General features: G+C 40.4%; 1 protein-coding gene across 1 annotated transcript in view; it reads left to right on the top strand.

The window, feature by feature from the left end:
* ABCB4 (ATP binding cassette subfamily B member 4) overlaps positions 1–20,054 on the top strand; it is a 75,061-nt gene extending 55,007 nt beyond the window's left edge. The window contains exons 21-27 of the mRNA XM_007447469.1: positions 1,186–1,286; positions 2,984–3,124; positions 5,716–5,872; positions 7,645–7,842; positions 9,316–9,522; positions 11,539–11,685; positions 19,851–20,054. Of these exons, the coding sequence (XP_007447531.1) occupies positions 1,186–1,286; positions 2,984–3,124; positions 5,716–5,872; positions 7,645–7,842; positions 9,316–9,522; positions 11,539–11,685; positions 19,851–20,054 (1,155 nt within the window). The remainder of the gene's footprint in view (positions 1–1,185; positions 1,287–2,983; positions 3,125–5,715; positions 5,873–7,644; positions 7,843–9,315; positions 9,523–11,538; positions 11,686–19,850) is intronic.
* The last annotated feature ends 387 nt before the right edge of the window (positions 20,055–20,441 follow it).

A 20,441-nucleotide genomic window follows, 5' to 3' on the forward strand; every position in this document is an offset into this window, starting at 1 on the left:
GGGTTTGATGTAAGGACACATGGAAGTGTGGGGAATACAGATGGTTTGTGGCAACTGCAGTGTCCCCAGCAGCTCCTCTCTTAGAGCCACAAGCTCACTGTCTCAGAGTCTGTCTATACGTTTGTCTGTTCCTCAGTCGCTGAATATTCAGACCAGCTTCCTACACATACCCTGGTGACCTTAACCTCTGAATCTGAAGGCCCCTCCCAGGACACACAGTTGCCTCCAAGTCCAGGAAACTGAATCCGAGAGGCCTAAATGTGTCAGGTGTCTGTCCCCGGTTTCATCAGGAATTTAAGGCAGGGTCCTGATGCTTACAACTCGGATATTCTCAAATGTGGGTAAACATTTTTTTCTAAGAAGCGGTGTGCTTTAGGGAAGAAATGATCGGCACCTTCAGTAGGCCCATAGAAATCAGCCTGATTCTCTCTTCTAAGCTACTACCCTATGAAGAAAGCAAAGCCACAAAGGGGTTTGACTAAAGCCAGTCAAGTAACTGCCTGGTGGCAGGGCTAGGAATCGAATCAGGCTTCTGGCGCCTGGGCCACCATTCTTGCCCTAAGCTGGTCTGTCTCCCAGCTAAATATGGTGGACTTGCCACCATATTTAGCACAACCAGAGGTGCTTTTAAGATTGCCAGTTTTGGGCTTCCCTGGTGGCACAGTGGTTAAGCATCCACCTGCCAATTCAGGGGACATGGGTTCGAGCCCTGGTCTGGGAAGAAACCACATGCCGCGGAGCAACTAAGGCCATGTGCCACAACTACTGAGCCTGTGCTCTAGAGCCCGCAAGCCACAACTACTGAAGCCTGTGCACCTAGAGCCCGTGCTCCTCAACAAGAGAAGCCACTGCATTGAAAAGCCCGCGCACCGCAAAGAAGAGTAGTCCCCACTTGCCGCAACTAGAGAAAAGCCTGCGCGCAGCAGCGAAGACCGAACGCAGCCACAAATAAATAAATAAATAAATAAATAAATAAATAAATAAATAAGATAGCCAGTTTTTTCGTGGAGGTTGTCTTGAAGAACACATTATGCCTTCGCTTTCCAAATTTTAAAGGAATTGAAAACCTGTCAACATAACCTTCGGGCTTCTTTTGGCAGAACCCTAAGTAAGGCTCATATATTTATTTTTATTATTTCAGAAGTAAAAGCCCCACTTCTAATCATAATCTGTTCTACATTACAGACTGCAACAGAGGCAATAGAAAATATTAGGACAGTTGTGTCCTTGACCCAGGAAAGAAAATTTGAATCAATGTATGTTGAAAAATTGTATGGAGCTTACAGGTAATGAGCATATGATTGTTATTAAGAACCTGGTGTTTTCCTAGGCTGAATTATTGATTCCAATTTTTGTTCCTGCTGCAAACAATGATATGATTGTAAGGATGACATTTTTTTCAATAATTATCTCAGTGAAAATAAGTAACTTTTTGATGCAACTGGACCACAGGATTGGGTTTTTACATCTCTTATAAAAAACAGTAAGATCGGGTCTCTAAGAGCTAAAAGGTACAGAGGGCTGCTCAAGTATTTGTTCACCACTGCAGGTGACATAACCCATCTGGCAATTCAGGATGAACATTCTTTTAGGGAATTGCTCAAACCTTTATTTTCTTTGCATGGTGTAGACTGAACCAAAGATGAGATTTGTTGTTGGGTTAAAGTGTCTCCTTTGTTCTCTGGGTGAGGACCAGATCTGTCCTAATCTGAAAACAGACACAGAGCCTATTTCATTGGTTTATACTTGAGCAATTCGACAAACCTCCAGCACCTGTTTACCGCTTGTTTTCAACCAGGGCCTATCCTTATAAATGAATATGTTTTAACACTAACAAAATTGAACACAATTTGAATCACAACTTTGTAGACTAGAACAATGGTTTTGAACACTTCCATATTTGAACAGGGATAACTGAATTTCTCAGTGTATCCACCTTCCTAGTTATGTATACTTCATGCAGCTATTACATTTTTCTGGTCATTTGATGTCTGACATATATCTGTCAGTAGCAGTGTAAATTGTTCAGTAACATTAAGTATTGTAACACCATGCTCACAGCACAGGAGTTAAACTATCCAGATCAGTAATACTTTAAATTTTTCCTCTTGCCAAGTGCCTACCTTCTAATCTGAAAATAAATAAATGTTCTTCTGGAGGATTTAGAATAATAAAGTAAAATAAAGTAGCTATAGGGCTTCCCTGGTGGCGCAGTGGTTGAGAGTCCGCCTGCCGATGCAGGGGACACAGGTTCGTGCCCTGGTCCGGGAAGATCCCACATGCTGCGGAGCGTCTCGGCCCGTGAGCCATGGCCGCTGAGCCTGCGCGTCCGGAGCCTGTGCTCCGCAACGGGAGAGGCCGCAGCAGTGAGAGGCCCGTGTACCGCAAAAAAAGAAGTAGCTAAACTAATAGAGGACAGCAAGAGGTCTAATTAGAAATGGTTCAAAACAAATTGTGCTGGGGATGGTGGGATCTAGCTCCGGGAAGAACTTCTGATGTGTGTCTAGATAAACCTCGGTGACCCTACTTTTCTGAATCTGAAATGTGAACTTTGATATGAGAGACTATAACTCATCACAGAAGACAAGATAATAATATTAGACAACTAAATTTAGACAATTCAAACTTTAGTCCTAACTGTGAAATCCTTTATTTTTGATAACAGCAATCATGTTTGAGTTCCCAGATATTCCTGTGTAATAATAACAGCAAATATCATTTGAGCAACCACTGTGAGCTAGGTACTGTGCTAGACATTTGTATTGTCTATTTAGATCTCAAAACAATTTTGTTTCATACTGGTTATCTCCCTCTTACAAGTCAGAAAGCTGATGCGTAGAGAGGTTAAGTCACTTAAATTAATTATAACTGGGGGCAGAATTTAAACACAGGTTGACTAGACTTAGCACCTGTGCTCTTTGTACAAGCCAGTGCTAAGAGAGGTTGAAGATAATGGTTACAGATATACTGATTTGCTTTTCAGGAGTTCTGTGCGGAAAGCACACATCTATGGAATTACTTTTAGTATTTCACAAGCATTTATGTACTTTTCCCATGCCGGTTGTTTCCGGTTTGGTGCCTATCTCATTGTGAATGGACATATGCACTTCAGAGATGTTATTCTGTAAGTAACTTTTAATTTATTGAGATTATTCCATAATAAGGTTTCAATAGGTCTATGCAAAGGTTTGGAATAGACAGAAAAACTAACTTGTTTTATGATGAAGTTGGAGAGTTGAATCTACCCCAGAAATCGAATGTTTTCGGTACTCCAACGACAGTTTCATTATCTGCGTGGACTAAAATCAACCAAGCTCATGAAAATGATCATAAACCAGAATTTCAGTAATACATAGAAGGACAGGAGGACAGCAAATGTTCTCAATGCAGAGATAAATCATAATTAGAAAACTGCTGGCGACCATGGACCCAAAACAGAGGTTATAATAGCTTGCTATTTACGGGCAACCAAAGATGGCCTTGACAGTGGGATGGGAACGCTTGACTGAAGTCTGGTAAACACTCTGTTCCCTAACCAGCCCTGGGATGACCCTGCCAACTTTTGCCTCTTAGCCTTCCCTATTTTCTTGGTTTCCAAGGCTAACCAATGGTCTTTCAAAATATGCTAAATACATTCAATTAGATTGCAGTCTAGTCTTGCCAAAGGGAAGCCATTCTTTTAAGATCACTTTGGTGTATTTCTGCTCTGATGGGATGATTTTTAAAAAGTAGCAAAGAACTTAAAACAAAAAAAAAACCCAGGGTCAAGACGGACAGAGTGAAAGTGTTTAAAAGCTGTACCTTTGTTTTCATCCAAAATTAAAATAACCATGAAAAAAGAATATATATCTTTGCATCAATCAGGATCCCAGCAGGGAACAAATGGCCCTGCAGATGGGGTAATGGAGGACAGTTTGCTAAAGGGTCTGTTTATAAAGGTGTGAGAAGTATTAAGGTCAGCAGTGCCCAGCTAGGCACCACTAAGACCTTATTTAAGCCTAAAGGGCAAGAGGAGGGAAAGATTTTCAGAAGCCAGCGCAGGGGCCTTCTGTGCTCTTTGGTGGAAGGACCCCAACACCACACCTCTCCAACGGGAAAGAGACCAACACAACAAACGGCCTGGTCCACTCCTCCAGCCTCCTTTCCTGCTATGCTATTCCTTGCCAAACCCCATCAGGAGCCAGGGGACCAGAAAACCTTTTGATGCAGACCCTGAAGGTCAGCCTGTCAGGCATCGAGGATGGTATAAGATAGAGATGGGAGAGTAGAAAGTGGTTTTGAAGGGACAGATGGAAATAGCCAGCTGAGAATTACCACCTGGAGACATTCACTGTCTAGAAAAATACCAATGAAAAAATTGGCCCTGCTTTTAAAAACTTTTGTTTTTATCATTAAAATGTTAAATTCTGGATAATTGGAAGATAGCTTTTAAAATCTTTCATACTAAAGCTGCATTACAGGCTGTACAGGAAAGCTAGGCAGCTAGCTACATGTGAGTTGTTCATCACTCTTCTAAAATTTGATTTTTGATAATTAACCTCATCAAATATTTAAGGGAGAGCCTTACTCTACCCACCATTCCCCCCACCCCCCGTGTACTTAAAATACATTTTAATACCTTAGATTTACACTTTGCTGCACAGCAGTAATTAATACAACATTGTAAATCAACTATACTTCAATTTAAAAAAAAGAATTAATAAAATAAGGTATTAAATTACATACCAAAAAAAGGAGCCAAATGCCCTGACACCCAATCCAGAATTATTTATCTGGTCTGTATCAGGGATACAGAAGCAAAGCAGAAAATACTCAGTGCACGGAATTTATTTGATTTAATTTTTTCATACTTGTGGAACTTTGGTCTCTCTTATTTGAGTGTAGCTCAAAGAGACCAAAAAAAAAAAAAAAAAATACAGTTTCCCCCCAGAATCTTAGATTTGGAAGTTTTTTAAAGTTCTCTATTAGAGATTTTCCTACCCTCCCCTCTCTCTAGGGAGCTCTGGTGCCAGAAGTAAATAGCTTTGTGGAGGCGCAAATCTCAGAATCTTTAGTTCCTCCTAGAAGTTATAATCCATATCCATTCTTTTAATTGGAGAATAGATCATTAGCTTAATTGTTTTTTCAGGGTCATAGCAATAGTTCTTTTACTTGTAAGAGAAAAGCTATTTGTAGTAAAGGCTTATTTTGCCCAGTAAGAATTCTTTAACCACAGTGACAATGATTATTGTTTGTGCCGGGCTGCCGAAGAAACCACACCCTGGAGATCAGGGCTGTAGAGTCAGGAGGAAACCTCACTCCTTGTCTGGTACTGATCAAGTCCCTTCAGCCCCCAGAGCTTCAGTTCCCTCAAGTCTAAACGGGGTATGTGGCTTGTTACTAGAATTACCTGAGATCACAACTCAAGATTCTGTTAGCAGACGCTTCCTGAGAGAGAAGAGCTTTACTAAGTTACATGAAATCTAGGAAATGAGAAGCTCCTAAAGGAAGCCAGAAGGCAGTAGAAAAAAAGGAGACCCTCAGGCAGCGGGTGCCACCTCCCCTCCCGGTCTCCTTTGGTCCTGGAATTTTCTAGCGATGTGTGGGGGAGGGAGGAGGGGGATTAGTAAGGGAGCGAAAACATCAGTACTGGCCAGCAGTAAGTCTTTGGGCTTTGAGACATCTCGGGGCTGAATTATATAAATTAATGTTTAAAATTCTTCTGCTCCCATCTAGGGTGTTTTCAGCGATCGTGTTGGGCGCCGTGGCTCTAGGACACGCGAGTTCCTTTGCTCCAGACTATGCTAAAGCCAAGCTGTCTGCAGCTCACTTATTCAGCCTGTTTGAAAGACAACCTTTGATTGACAGCCACAGTGAGGAAGGCCTGAGGCCTGTGAGTTCTCTGCTGTCTGATCAGCACTTGGTTAATTTTTTCCTAAACGTTTGCTGTCTGCTAGATCATGTCGACTGAAAAAAAGAAAAGGCACAACGTGAGAGTTGTGAGTTAAGTTTTATTCGGGGCAAAATGAGGACTGCAGCCCGGAAGACAGCGTCTCAGAGAGCTCGGAGAAACTGCTCCTAAGAGGGAGGGGGAACGTCAGAGTTCCACAGGATTTTAGTGAAGGGGGCACGTGCAGTCAAGCACGCATTTTGGCAGAGCTTTGCTACTGCTCACAAGGAGCAGATACCCCCATTAACGATTGTAGTGCTTTTCTAGGTACGAGAAGATGCAAGAAATTGGGTTCATAAAATTTTCTCCTGAAAATACCTATCTGAAGGCCTCTTCTGCCAGTTTTTCCGAGAGCACAGAGCGCCTCATTCCTGATCTCCACCCTGGACTCCTTTCAGGGGGTGTTGAAGGCTGGCGGCTGCCGCAGTTTGTAACTTTGTCCTTGTAGAGGCAGATGGCAAGTGGCGATTTTTAGTTGGCAGTTGCAAGCACAGGATAAATTTGTAGTGATTACACTGACATTCACTTCACTGGCTTTGTGATAGTTACAAGGCTAATAATATTTGGCCAACTTTCCTGGCATTTTCAAATTTCACAGGGGGTTGCAAGGATGAGCACATCAAAAGTTAAGAACCCCCAAATCCAGATGTACTAGAATTGAATAATTTCCATGAAAATTGTGAGTCATTTCTGCGTGGAAGGTATGTGCCTGTAGCTCTGTGTGTAACTGCGTTAGCAATTTGGCTTTCATCACATAATTGTCGTCACAGCGTTACGAATGGTGAGAAGGCCACTTTATTCAGAGTAGGAGGAATAATCCTTTACTATCCCCAAACTTAGATGTCAGTGTTCTTTGTGTTCCTTGCATAACACAAGCCGCTGCACGTTTTAATGCAGGCGAAGCAGCTTGGGTAAAGTGATGAGGACTTAGCACAACCGTTTTGGAACTGCACCAGGTATTTCCTGTTCTGAGAAAATAGTTGTGCCCAAGTGAGGGAGATAAAGAGGCCACCAGGGCTGCAGGCAAGGGCTGTCCACTGAGACGGCAGGTAGAAACTGCTCTCAATCGCTAAGCCTCTGAGCCTTGGGCCATTGACTTGGCTCCAGCCGCAAAATCATCAGTTGGGAAAAGTAAATATTTGTCTTCAATGAACCAGAAATTTTGAGTTTAGTTAACAACTCTGTAATATGACTGTCTTCAACCTGTACCCCCGGCTCCCATCTTCATTTTATATAACAACATGCTACCAATACTAACTGGTGCCAGTACCTGTGCTGAATATGAATTGTATGTTTCTCTGCTATAGTGTTTGGTAAAGCTTCCTTGAAATTATACTTTTTTTTTAAATTTATTTTTGGCTGCATTGGGTCCTCATTACTGCACGCGGGCTTTCTCTAGTTGCGGCGAGTGGGAGCTACTCTGCGTTGCGGTGCGTGGGCTTCTCATTGCGGTGGCTTCTCGTGTTGCGGAACACGGATTCTAGGCGCATGGGCTTCATTAGTTGCGGCTCACGGGCTCAGTAGCTGTGGCGCACAGGCGCAGTAGCTCCGCGGCATGTGGGATCTGCCTGAACCGGGGCTCGAACCCGTGTCCCCTGCATTGGCGGGCGGATTCTTAAGCACTGTGCCACCAGGGAAGGCCTTGAAATTATACTTTTTATTCAAGTCATTATCAGACCAATTACAATAGCAACATAAAAATACCTATTTTTTAGGATAAGTTTGAAGGAAATGTGACACTTCATGAAGTCGTGTTCAACTATCCCACGCGGCCAAACGTGCCCGTGCTTCAGGGGCTGAGCTTCGAGGTAAAGAAGGGCCAGACGCTGGCCCTGGTGGGCAGCAGTGGCTGTGGGAAGAGCACGGTGGTCCAGCTCCTGGAGCGGTTCTACGACCCCTTGGCTGGAACAGTGGTGAGCACACTTTCTTAAATTAGTAACTTGATTTAAGGCAGTATTTCAAGTGGCTAAACCAATATTCCCATAATATTGGAAAAAACTGGACAAGACCTATAATCCTAACTGATATGAGGACCACCATTCTCTAAACCCCAAGGTGGCACCCACAGTCAGACAAATATATGGGGACGGTAGGGTAGAACATCAGGAATTGAGTGTAGTTCAGAAAGTACTGAGTATGAAGGTGATCTGTACCCTGCCCTGGGCCTTCTGAGCCAGCTGGAGCCTCCTGCGTGAACACTCACTCACTTCCTGGGTTATAAAGGTAAGCCGCACAGTCCTGCCAGAGTTCTGAGTAGACGCCCAGGACTCCCTCCCCTCCTCTTGCCTTGCCATCTCTCTCTAACCTGTACTCCAGCCCTCTCATATTTGGCTTTCAGCATTGACGTTGTGGTGTCTAGCCCCTGGCCCTCTTCCATGAGTGGAGACTTGGCTCTTAGCGATAATGCCTGCATTTCCCATTACCGTGGGATGGTACCCACTCACCTAGCCCAGGAAGCCCACCCCCATTTAGACAGTCACCAGAATGTTAAACCTTGTTGAGTTGTTTCTTTGGGGGAAATCTTATGCTTCCACTATTACAATTACTCTGAAGGTATGAATATGGGCAAACCAGCTCAACAGTACTCTGTAGGTGTGCTGTGCTAATACCACAGTGGGAACTTCTTTCTCTAGAGGGCAAGAGTAGTTGGACTTGTGTGTATTTCTTCACCATGCCCTTTGCATTGCTGGAAGCTGTATTCTTAGTTAGCACATCACAAGCCTCCTCTAGAAGCATCATGCCTCCTGCTTACAGCAAATAAAAAAATAATCAAAACCACCATCAGTAAAGCCAGTTTTCCAAAGATAAAGATACTGCCCTTTGAGCTTGTCCACTTTCCACTCAACTCTTGTCCTTAGTGCCATCAAAAAGAGAAATGGGGAAAGTTGAAGGCTGGTAGTTCTCAAGTGAAAGAGAGGTAGAGGTAGGAAAGGAGATAACCAACTTTCAAAATCTGGGCCATGCTGCTGATCTGCTTTTTTTCCTGGTGTGCCTGGAGGAGGGGGATACAGTCAAGGTGAAAGGTTGCAGTTGTTCAGGCGACAGCAGATATGAGCAGGACACCTAACTGCATACTTCTTAAAGGCAGAGCATGGTACACTTGCCTGGATGAGGGCAGGTAGGAACAAAGAAAGTAATGTGGAAAGACGGGGCCAAACGTGCCACCATTTTTCCAGGTAGAACAAGAAAGGGATAGCCTAGTCAACAACAAGAAATCGTTTTGTTGGCTGTGTTGGCCTCCAGCAGTGTAAGAGCTTACAGGCTGTGAGGGTTGGTATTTCACAAACTGCTGATGCCCACGTGCAACAGTCCTCCTAGTAACTTACTGTTTAGCTGTTTGTTTGTTTTTTAAGCCCTTCTTATAGTTTGTGGACTTTGGTTTTCAGCTCCTAGATGGTCAAGAAGCAAAGAAACTCAACATCCAGTGGCTCAGAGCCCAACTCGGAATTGTGTCCCAGGAGCCCATCCTGTTTGACTGCAGCATTGCTGACAACATTGCCTATGGAGACAACAGCCGGTCTGTAAAGATGCCTGAAATTGTGAGTGCCGCCAAAGCAGCCAACATCCATCCTTTCATCGAGACCTTACCCAAAGTAAGTGAACTGGTAGCTTCCTAGGCTGATACCAGAATCAACTGCAAACTGTTTTCCTCCTCCAACAGTTCCCAAAGTTATACTTCAAAGTCTTGCAACAGAACTTGCCTCTGTACTAGCACTGTGACCTTGGACAAGACATTGAAGTCCATGATACCAAGTTTCCTTACTGGTAAATGGGAAAATTAGGCATGGTGTCTACCTTGTACATATGTCGTGAGAAGCAAACGAGGTGATGTTAAGTCACCTCAAACAGGTGCTTGAGGGCTGCGTTCGTACTGTAGCCATGTTTGCTTTAGTCCTTACAGTACTTTCTTTTTTAAACATTTTATTTTGAGATAATTATAGATTCATGTGCAGTTGTAAGGAATACAGAGATCTTGTGTACCCTTGACCCAGTTTCCTCCAATGACATCTTGCAAAACTAATAGGGTATTGCAACCACGATACTAATTTTGATACAATCCACTTATCTTGCTCAGACTTCCCCAGTTTTATTATACTTGTCTGCATTTGGATACGTTTGTAGTTCTATGCAATTTTATTGCGTGTGTAGACTCATGTATCCACTACCCCTGTCAAGATATGGAACGTTTTCATCACCACAGATTCCTCATTTTGCCCTTTTATAGCCACACACCCCTCTTCCCTGCCCTTACTCCCCACGACCCCTGGCAACCACTAACTGTTCTCCATTTCTGGAGAACATTTTATACTTTAAAAATGTTATGTAAACATATGTACAGTATATAACCTTGTGATATTAGCTTTTTCCCTCAGCATAATTCCCTGAAGCTGTTGTGTATAACTGTAGTTCATGCCTTTTTATTGCTGAGTCGGATGGCTCCATGGTCTGGTTGGCCCGCAGCTTTTTAAATTTTTATTGGGGTATAGTTGATTTACAATGCTGTGTTAGTTTCTGGTGTACAGCCAAGTGAATCACTTATACATATACATTTATCCACTCTTTTAGATTCTTTTCCCATATAGGCCTGTACAGAGTACTGAGTGGATTTCCCTGTGCTATATAGTAAGTCCTAATTAGTTATCGATTTTATATATAGTAGTGTGTATGTGTCAATCCCAATCTCCCAATTTATCCCCCTTCCCTTACCCGCTGGTAACCATAAGTTTATTTTCTACATCCGTAACTCTTTTTCTGTTTTGTAGAGAAAAGGGAACCCTCTTGCACTGTTCGTGGGAATGTAGATTGGTACAGCCATTATGGAGAACAGTATGGAGGTTCCTTACAAAAAGTAAAAATAGAGCTACCACATGGTCCTCAGCTTTTTTAACTAGTCACCTGTTGAAGCACATCTAGGTTGTTTCCGTTTGGGCTATTAAGAGTAAAGCTGCTATAAATACTTGTGTGTGTGTGTGTGTGTGTGTGTGTGTGTGTGTGTGTGTACAGGTTTTAGTGTGACCCTAAATTTTTCTCTGCGATAAATGCCCAAGAGCACAATTGCTAGACCACATGCTAATTGCTTGTTTAACTATAAGAAACTGCTCAACTGTTTTCCAAGGTGGCTCTGCCATTTCATTTTCCCACCACCAAGTATGAGGGATACAGTTGCTCTGAATCTTTGCCACCATTTGCTGTTGCCACTGTTTTTTCTACCATCCTGATAGGTGTATAGTGATATCTTACTGTGGTTTTAATTTGCATTTCCTAATGGCAGAGGATGTTGAACATTTTTTTATATAGTTATTTGCCATCTATATTTCCTCTTTGGTGAAATGTCTTTTGCCCATTTTCTAATTGGATTATTTTTTACTGTTGAGTTTTGACAGATTTTTATATATTCATGTTACTAGTCCTGTGTTGGAAATGTAGTTTGCAAATATTTTCTCCCCGTTTGTAGCTTATTTTTTCATCCTTTTAACAGGGTCTTTTAGTGATTCTAAGCAATTTTTTCTTAGAACTGTCAAGTGTTAAGAAGTAAACGTTTATTCAATATGTCATTAGAATTTTTCTGAGCTAGAACTTTATTAACTTTGCTAATGGCTAACTTGCAGAAATATGAAACAAGAGTGGGAGATAAGGGGACTCAGCTTTCAGGAGGTCAAAAACAGAGGATTGCTATTGCCCGAGCCCTCATCCGACACCCCCAAATCCTACTGTTGGATGAAGCTACATCAGCTCTGGATACTGAAAGTGAAAAGGTATGGCCTCCTACCTCATGTCCCATTTAATTTATAAAATAGAACTTCTTTGTGCAGTCAACCAGGAAAAAAAATAGATAAACACACAAACAGCTCATACAGCTCAATATCCAGGGAGAAAAAAAAACCCAATCAAGAAATGGGCAGAAGGTGCTTCCCAGGTGGCACAGCGGTTGAGAGTCCGCCTGCCGATGCAGGGGACACGGGTTCGTGCCCCGCTCCGGGAAGATCCCATGTGCCGTGGAGCGGCTGGGCCCGTGAGCCATGGCCGCTGGGCCTGCGCGTCCAGAGCCTGTGCTCTGCAGTGGAAAACGTTTCATTCAGAGTTAAAAAAAAAAAAAAAAAGAAATAGGCAGAAGACCTAAATAGTTATTTCTCCAAAGAAGACATACAGATGGCCAACAAGTGCATGAAAAGATGCTCCACATCACTAATTAATGGAGAAATGCAAATCAAAACTACAGTGAGGTACCACACCTCACACTGGTCAGAATGGCCATCATCAAAAAGCCAACAGGGACTTTCTTGGTGGCACAGTGGTTAAGAATCCACCTGCCAATTCAGGGGACATGGGTTGGATCCCTGGTCCTAGAAGATGCCACATGCTGCAGAGCAACTGAGACCGTGTGCCACAACTACTGAAGCCTGCGCACCTACAGCCCATGCTCTGCAACAATAGAAGCCGCCACAATGAGAAGCCCGTGCACCGCAAGGAAGAGTAGCTCCTGCTTGCCACAACTAGAGAAAGCCTGCATGCAGCAACAAAGACCCAACACAGCCATCCATCCATAAATAAATAAATAAACAAAAGAAAAAAAATTTTTTTTTTAAAAAAAGTCTACAAATAAATGCTGGAGAGGATGTGGAGAAAAGGGAACTCTCCTACACTGTTGGTGTGAATGTAAATTGGTACAACCATTATGGAGAACAGTATGTAGGTTCCTTAAAAAACTAAAAATAGAACTACCATATGACCCAGCAATCCCACTCCTGGGCATATATCTGGAGAAAAACATGGTCTGAAAGTATACATGCACCCCAATGTTCATTGCAGCACTGTTTACAACAGCCAGGATATGGAAGCAATCTAAATGTCCACTGACAGACGAATGGATCAGGAAGATGTGGTACATATATACAATGGAATGCTACTCAGCCATAAAAAAGAACAAAATAATGCCATTTGCAGCAACATGGATGGACCTAGAGATTATTATACTAAATAAGTCAGAGAAAGACAAATACCATTATGATATCACACAAATGTGGAATCTAATTTAAAACTGATACAAAGGAACTTATTCACAAAACAGAAATAGACTCACAGACAGAAAACAAACTTATGGTTGCCAAAGGGGAAAGAAGGGGAGGGATAAATTAGTCTGGTTTTAAAATGTACATAATACTATATATAAAATAGATAACCAACAAGGACATACTGTATAGCACAGGGAACTATACTCAATATTCTGTAATAACCTATATGAGAAAAGAATTTGAAAAAATACATACCTCTATATGTATAACTGAATTACTCTGCTGTACCCCTGAAACTAATACACCATTGTAAAGCAACACTATTTCAATAAAATTTTAAAAAATAGGCAAGCACAGAAAAAAACAAATGTCGATAGCGGTTATTTTGAGGTAGAATATTTTTATTGAATCCCTTCCAGCATTTTCCAAGTTTTCAAAAATGACCACGTATTACCTGTATAAAATGTTATTTTTTGCACTTTTCATTTGCTTTAGCGCATTAATAATGGAAAACCTGGGAAATAAAATACTCAAAAGTGAAGGAGTTAAGTTTAAATCATTTGTGATTAGTGTGAGAATCCATTTTTATTATAAAGAACATAACTATATGCAAGATGGATTATGTAGCTACCCACCACCAGTCCCTCCCATCAGGAAATTTGCACAAGCCTCTTAGACAGCCTCATCCACCAGAAGGCAGACAGCAGAAGCAAGAAGAACTATAATCCTGCAGCCTGTGAAACAAAAACCACATTCACAGAAAGAGAAGATGAAAAGGCAGAGGGCTATGTACCAGATGAAGGAACAAGATAAAACGGCAGAAAAACAACTAAATGAAGTGGAGATAGGCAACCTTCCAGGAAAAGAATTCAGAATAATGACAGTGAAGATGATCCAGGACCTTGGAAAAAGAATGGAGGCAAAGCTCTAGAAGATGCAAGAAATATTTAACAAAGACCTGGAAGAATTAAAGAACAAACAGAAATTAACAATACAATAACTGAAATGAAAAATACACTAGAAGGAATCAATAGCAGAATAACTGAGGCAGAAGAACAGATAAGTGACCTGTAAGATAGAATGGTGGAATTAACTGCTGCAGAACAGAATAAAGAAAAAAGAAATGAAAAGAAATGAAGACAGCCTAAGAGACCTCTGGGACAACATTAAACGCAACAACATTCGCATTATAGGGGTCCCAGAAGGAGAAGAGAGAGAGAAAGGACCAGAGAAAATATGTGAAGAGATTATAGTCAAAAACTTCCCTAACATGGGACGGAAATAGCCACCCAAGTCCAGGAAGCGCAGCAAGTCCCATACAGGATAAACCCAAGGAGAAACACACCAAGACACATAGTAATCAAATGGGCAAAAATTAAAGACAAAAATTACTGAAAGCAGCAAGGGAAAAACATCAAATAACATAAAAGGGAACTCCCATAAGGTTAACAGCTGATTTCTCAGCAGAAACTCTACAAGCCAGAAGGGAGTGGCATGACCTACTTAAAGTGATGAAAGGGAGGAAACTACAACCAAGATTACTCTACCCAGCAAGGATCTCTTTCAGATTCAATGGAGAAATCAAAAGCATTACAGACAAGCAAAAGCTAAGAGAATTCAGCACCACCAAACCAGCTCTACAACAAATGCTAAAGGAACTTCTCTAAGTGGGAAACACAAGAGAAGAAAAGGACCGACAAAAACAAACCCAAAACAATTAAGAAAATGGTCATAGGAACATACATATCGATAATTACCTTAAACATGAATGGATTAAATGCTCCAACCAAAAGACACAGGCTTGCTGAATGGATACAAAAACAAGACCCATACATATGCTGTCTACAAGAGACCCACTTCAGACCTAGGGACGCATTCAGACTGAAAGTGAGGGGATGGAAAAAGATACTCTATGCAAATGGAAATCAAAAGAAAGCTGGAGTACCTATACTCATATCAAATAAAAAAGACTTTAAAATAAAGAATGTTACAAGAGACAAGGAAGGGCACTACATAATGATCAAGGGATCAATCCAAGAAGAAGATATAACAATTATATATGCACCCAACATAGGAGCACCTCAATACATAAGGCAACTGCTATAAAAGAGGAAATCGACAGTAACACAATAAAAGTAGAGAACTTTTAACACCTCACTTACACCAATGGACAGATCATCCAAAATGAAAATAAATAAGGAAACAGAAGCTTTAAATGACACAATAGACCAGATAGATTTAACTGATATTTATAGGACATTCCATCCAAAGACAGCAGGTTACATGTTCTTCAAGTGTGCACAGAACACTCTCTAGGATAGATCACATCTTGGGTCACAAATCAAGCCTCAGTAAATTTAAGAAAATTGAAAACTTACCAAGCATCTTTTCTGACCACAATGCTATGAGATTAGAAATGAATTACAGGGAAAAAAACGTAAAAAACACAAACACATGGAGGCTAAACAATACATTACTAAATAACGAAGATTGAAGAAATCAAAGAGGAAATCAAAAAATACCTAGAGACATGACAATGAAAACACAACAATCCAAAACCTATGGGATGCAGCAAAAGCAGTTCTAACAGGGAAGTTTATAGCTATGCAGGCTTACCTCAAGAAATAAGAAAAATCTCAAGTAAACAATCTAACCTTACACCTAAAGGAACTAGAGAAAGAAGAACAAACAAAACCCAAAGTGAGCAGAAGGAAAGAAATCATAAAGAACAGAGCAGAAATAAATGAAATAGAAACAAAGAAAAGAATAGCAAAGATCAATAAAACTAAAAGCTGGTTCGTTGAGAAGTTAAACAAAATTGATAAACCACTGGCCAGACTCACCAAGAAAAAGAGGGAGAGGACTCAAATGAATAAAGTTAGAAATGAAAAAGGAGAAGTTACAATAGACACCACAGAAATACAAAGCATCCTAAAAGACTACTACAAGCAACTCTGTGCCAATAAAATGGACAACCTGGAAGAAATGGACAAAATCTTAGAAAGGTATGAACTTCCAAGACTGAACCAGGAGGAAACAGAAAATATGAACAATCACAAATAATGAAATTGAAACTGTGATTAAGAATCTTCCAACAAACAAAAGTCCAGGACCAGATGGCTTCACAAGTGAATTCTATCAAATATTTAGAGAAGAGCTAACACCCATCCTTCTCAACCTCTGCCAAAAAATTGCAGAGGAAGGAACACTCCCAAACTCATTCTATGAGGCCACCATCAACCTGATACCAAAACCAGACAAAGATACTACAAAAAAAGAAAATTACAGACCAATATCACTGATGAATATAGATGCAAAAATCCTCAACAAAATACTAGCAAACAGAATCCAACAACACAGTAAAAGGACGATACACCACGATCAAGTGGGATTTATCCCAGGGATGCAAGGATTCTTCAATATATGCAAATCAATCAATGTGATACACCATATTAACAAATTGAAGGATAAAAACCATATGATCATCTCAACAGATGCAGAAAAAGCTTTTCAACAAAATTCAACATGCATTTATGATAAAAACTCTCCAGAAAGTGGGCATAGAGGGAACCTACCTCAACATAATAAAGGCCATATACAACAAACCCACAGCAAACATCATTCTCAATGGTGAAAAACTGAAAGCATTTCCTCTAAGATCAGGAACAAGACAAGGATGTCCACTCTCACCACAATTATTCAACATAGTGTTGGAAGTCCTAGCCACTGCAATCAGAGAAGAAAAATAAAAGGAATACAAATTGGAAAAGAAGAAGTAAAACTGTCACTGTTTGCAGATGACATGATACTATACATAGAGAATCCTAAAAATGCCACCAGAAAACTACTAGAGCTAATCAATGAATTTGGTAAAGTTTCAGGATACAAAATTAATGCATGGAAATCTCTCACATTCCTATACACTAATGATGAAAAATCTGAAAGAGAAATTAAGGAAACACTCCCATTTACCAAGGAAACAAAAAGAATAAAATACCTAGGAATAAACCTACCTAAGGAGACAAAAGACCTGTATGCAGAAAACTATAAAACACTGATGAAAGAAATTAAAGATGATACCAACAGATGGAGAGATATACCATGTTCTTGGATTGGAAGAATCAATATTGTGAAAATGGCTATACTACCCAAAGCAATCTACAGATTCAATGCAATCCCTGTCAAATAACCAATGGCATTTTTTACAGAACTAGAACAAATCATCTTAAAATTTGTATGGAGACACGAAAAACCCCAAATAGCCAAAGCAGTCTTGAGGGAAAAAAACGGAGTTGGAGGAATCAGACTCCCTGACTTCAGACTATACTGCACAGCTACAGTAATCAAGACAATATGGTACTGGCACAAAAACAGAAACATAGATCAGTGGAACAAGATAGAAAGCCCAGAGATAAACCCACGCACCTATGGTCAACTAATGTATGACAACGGAGGCAAAGATATACAGTGGAGCAAGACAGTCTCTTCAGTAAGTGGTGCTGGGAAAACTGGACAGCTACATGTAAAAGAATGAAATTAGAACACTCACTAACACCATACACAAAAATAAACTCAAAATGGATTCGAGACCTAAATGTAAGACCAGACACTGTAAAACTCTTAGAGGAAAACATAGGAAGAACACTCTTTGACATAAATCACAGCAAGATCTTTTTGATCCACCTCCTAGAGTAATGGAAATAAAAACAAAAATAAACAAATGGGACCTAATGAAACTTTAAAGCTTTTGCACAGCAAAGGAAACCATAAACAAGATGAAAAGACAACCCTCAGGGGCTTCCCTGGTAGCGCAGTGGTTGAGAATCTGCCTGCCAATGCAGGAGACATGGGTTCGAGCCCTGGTCTGGGAAGATTCCACATGCCACGGAGCAACTGGGCCCGTGAGCCACAACTACTGAGCCTGCGCGTCTGCAGCCTGTGCTCCGCAACGAGAGGCCGCGATAGTGAGAGGCCCGCACACTGCGATGAAGAGTGGCCCCTGCTTGCCACAACTAGTGAAAGCCCTCGCACACAAACAAAGACCTAACACAGCCAAAAATAAATATACATTAAGACAACCCTCAGAATGGGAGAGAATATTTGCAAATGAATCCACAGACAAAGGATTAATCTCCAAAATGTATAAACAGCTTATGCAGCTCAATATTAAAGAAACAAACAACCCAATCCAAAAATGGGCAGGAGACCTAAATAGACATTTCTCCAAAGAAGACATACAGATGGCCAAGAAGCCCATGAAAAGCTGCTCAACATCACTAATTATTAGAGAAATGCAAATCAAAACTACAATGAGGTATCACCTCACACCAGTTAGAATGGGCATCATCAGAAAATCTACAAACAACAAATGCTGGAGAGGGTTTGGAGAAAAGGGAATCCTCTTGCACTGTTGGTGGGAATGTAAACTGATACAGCCACTATGGAGAACAGTATGGAGGTTCCTTAAAAAACTAAAAATAGAATTACCATATGATCCAGCAATCCTACTACTGGGCATATACCCAGGGAAAACCATAATTCAAAAAGAGTCATGTACCACAATGTTCATTGCAGCACTATTTACAATAGCCAGGTCGTGGAAGCAACCTAAATGCCCATTGACAGATGAATGGATAAAGAAGATGTGGTACATATATACAATGGATTATTAGTCATAAAAAGAAACGAAATTGAGTCATTTGTTGATACGTGGTTGGATCTAGAGACTGTCATACAGAGTGAAGTAAGTCAGAAAGAGAAAAACAAATATATTAATGCATGTATGTGGAACCTAGACTAATGGCACGGATGAGCCGGTTTGCAGGGCAGAAGTTGAGACACAGATGTAGAGAACAAACGTATGGACACCAAGGGGGGAAAGCGGCGTGGGGGGGGCGGTTGGGGTAGGGGTGTGATGAATTGGGCGATTGGGATTGACATATGGACACTGATGTGCAGAAAATTGATGACTAGTAAGAACCTGCAGTATAAAAAAACAAAGAAAACTAATACTAAACTTTCTTTGGGTTATTACGGAAATGTTAATATGTTTCAGACTACATGAAATTTCTAAAAATCTTATATATTCTGGTATAATGTTATAAGGCATAATTCTAGTTATTACTTTAAATGTATATCTCAAAAATAACTAAATTTCCTTGTCAATTGCATTATTATGAACTTTCATCAAATCTTTAACCGTGGTCATTTTTAAGTCTTTTGTCATTTACAGACAGTTCTGGGTGTACTCTGATGCTTTTGCAAAGATGTTCCTATAAAAGGGTTTCATCTTCAAGGAATTCATGGAAAAGACTCTGACAAGTACAGGTTTCTGGTAACTGACTACACTGCTGAACTGAATGAATAAGCATTTTCAGAACCCCAATGGAAAACTGATGAATTCATAAAAGTGCTAACAAAAGATCAAGATGAAAAACAAATTAATTACATGGGACTGAGTGAACTGATGAGGATGATTATAATTTTTGTGACTTTCTGTTTGAATAAAAAAAAAATCCCACAAGGACTCAGAGGCAAAAAATATACAAATCAATTTTCACTGCAAAGTAAAGGAGCTGTTACAGTGGAGGACTACTGGACTGAATGTCAATATTATGACATAGTATGAGAGTGTTTTGTGTTTGCAATCATAGTTGCTTTTGTTGTCATCCATTTACAATGCTTGGTGTCAGTCTATTTATCTCTTGTAAAAATAAAATACAGTGTGTGTGTGTGTGTGTGAAAAAAAAGATGGATTATGTAAAAACATGCATAAAGCTAAAGATTCAAAATGAGACAAGAAAGGTAATTTTCTTTCCTACATATGGTAAAATATTTAGATTTCCTTTACAGTTAAAACTTATTTCTACAATTTTTAAGATAAGGCTTCTGTTCTGATTTATCAATAGATTGTCCAAGAAGCTCTGGACAAAGCCCGAGAAGGCCGCACCTGCATCGTGATCGCTCACCGCCTGTCCACCATTCAGAATGCAGACTTGATAGTGGTGATTGAGAACGGCAAAGTCAGGGAGCACGGCACACACCAGCAGCTGCTAGCACAGAGAGGCATCTATTTCTCCATGGTCAATGTCCAGGCTGGGACACAGAAGTGATGAACTCTTGTTATAGTGTATCTTAAAAATAAATTCAAATCATTCTACAACTTTTTCTGATTTAGAGACTTCTGTTCTAAGTCATCATAAAATATAGGTATATCTTATTCCATATCAATTTAGAACATCCAATTTGGGGTTGGATATTACAGCATTTGAAATGTAGGAGTTAAAAGTAACATCTAGATTGATGAAGTATGAAAACAGCCTAGCTCTGAGTTACCAAAAACATATGGAGAGAATATCACTCAACCATAAAAAAGAATGAAGTAACTCCATTTGCAGCAACATGGATGGACCTAGAGATTATCATACTAAATGAAATAAATCAGAGAAAAATACCACACGATATCACTTATATGTGGAATCTAAAAAACAATATGATAC

Source organism: Lipotes vexillifer, unplaced genomic scaffold (genome assembly GCF_000442215.2).
Source record: "Lipotes vexillifer unplaced genomic scaffold, Lipotes_vexillifer_v1.1 scaffold474, whole genome shotgun sequence".
Taxonomy (NCBI): domain Eukaryota; kingdom Metazoa; phylum Chordata; class Mammalia; order Artiodactyla; family Lipotidae; genus Lipotes; species Lipotes vexillifer.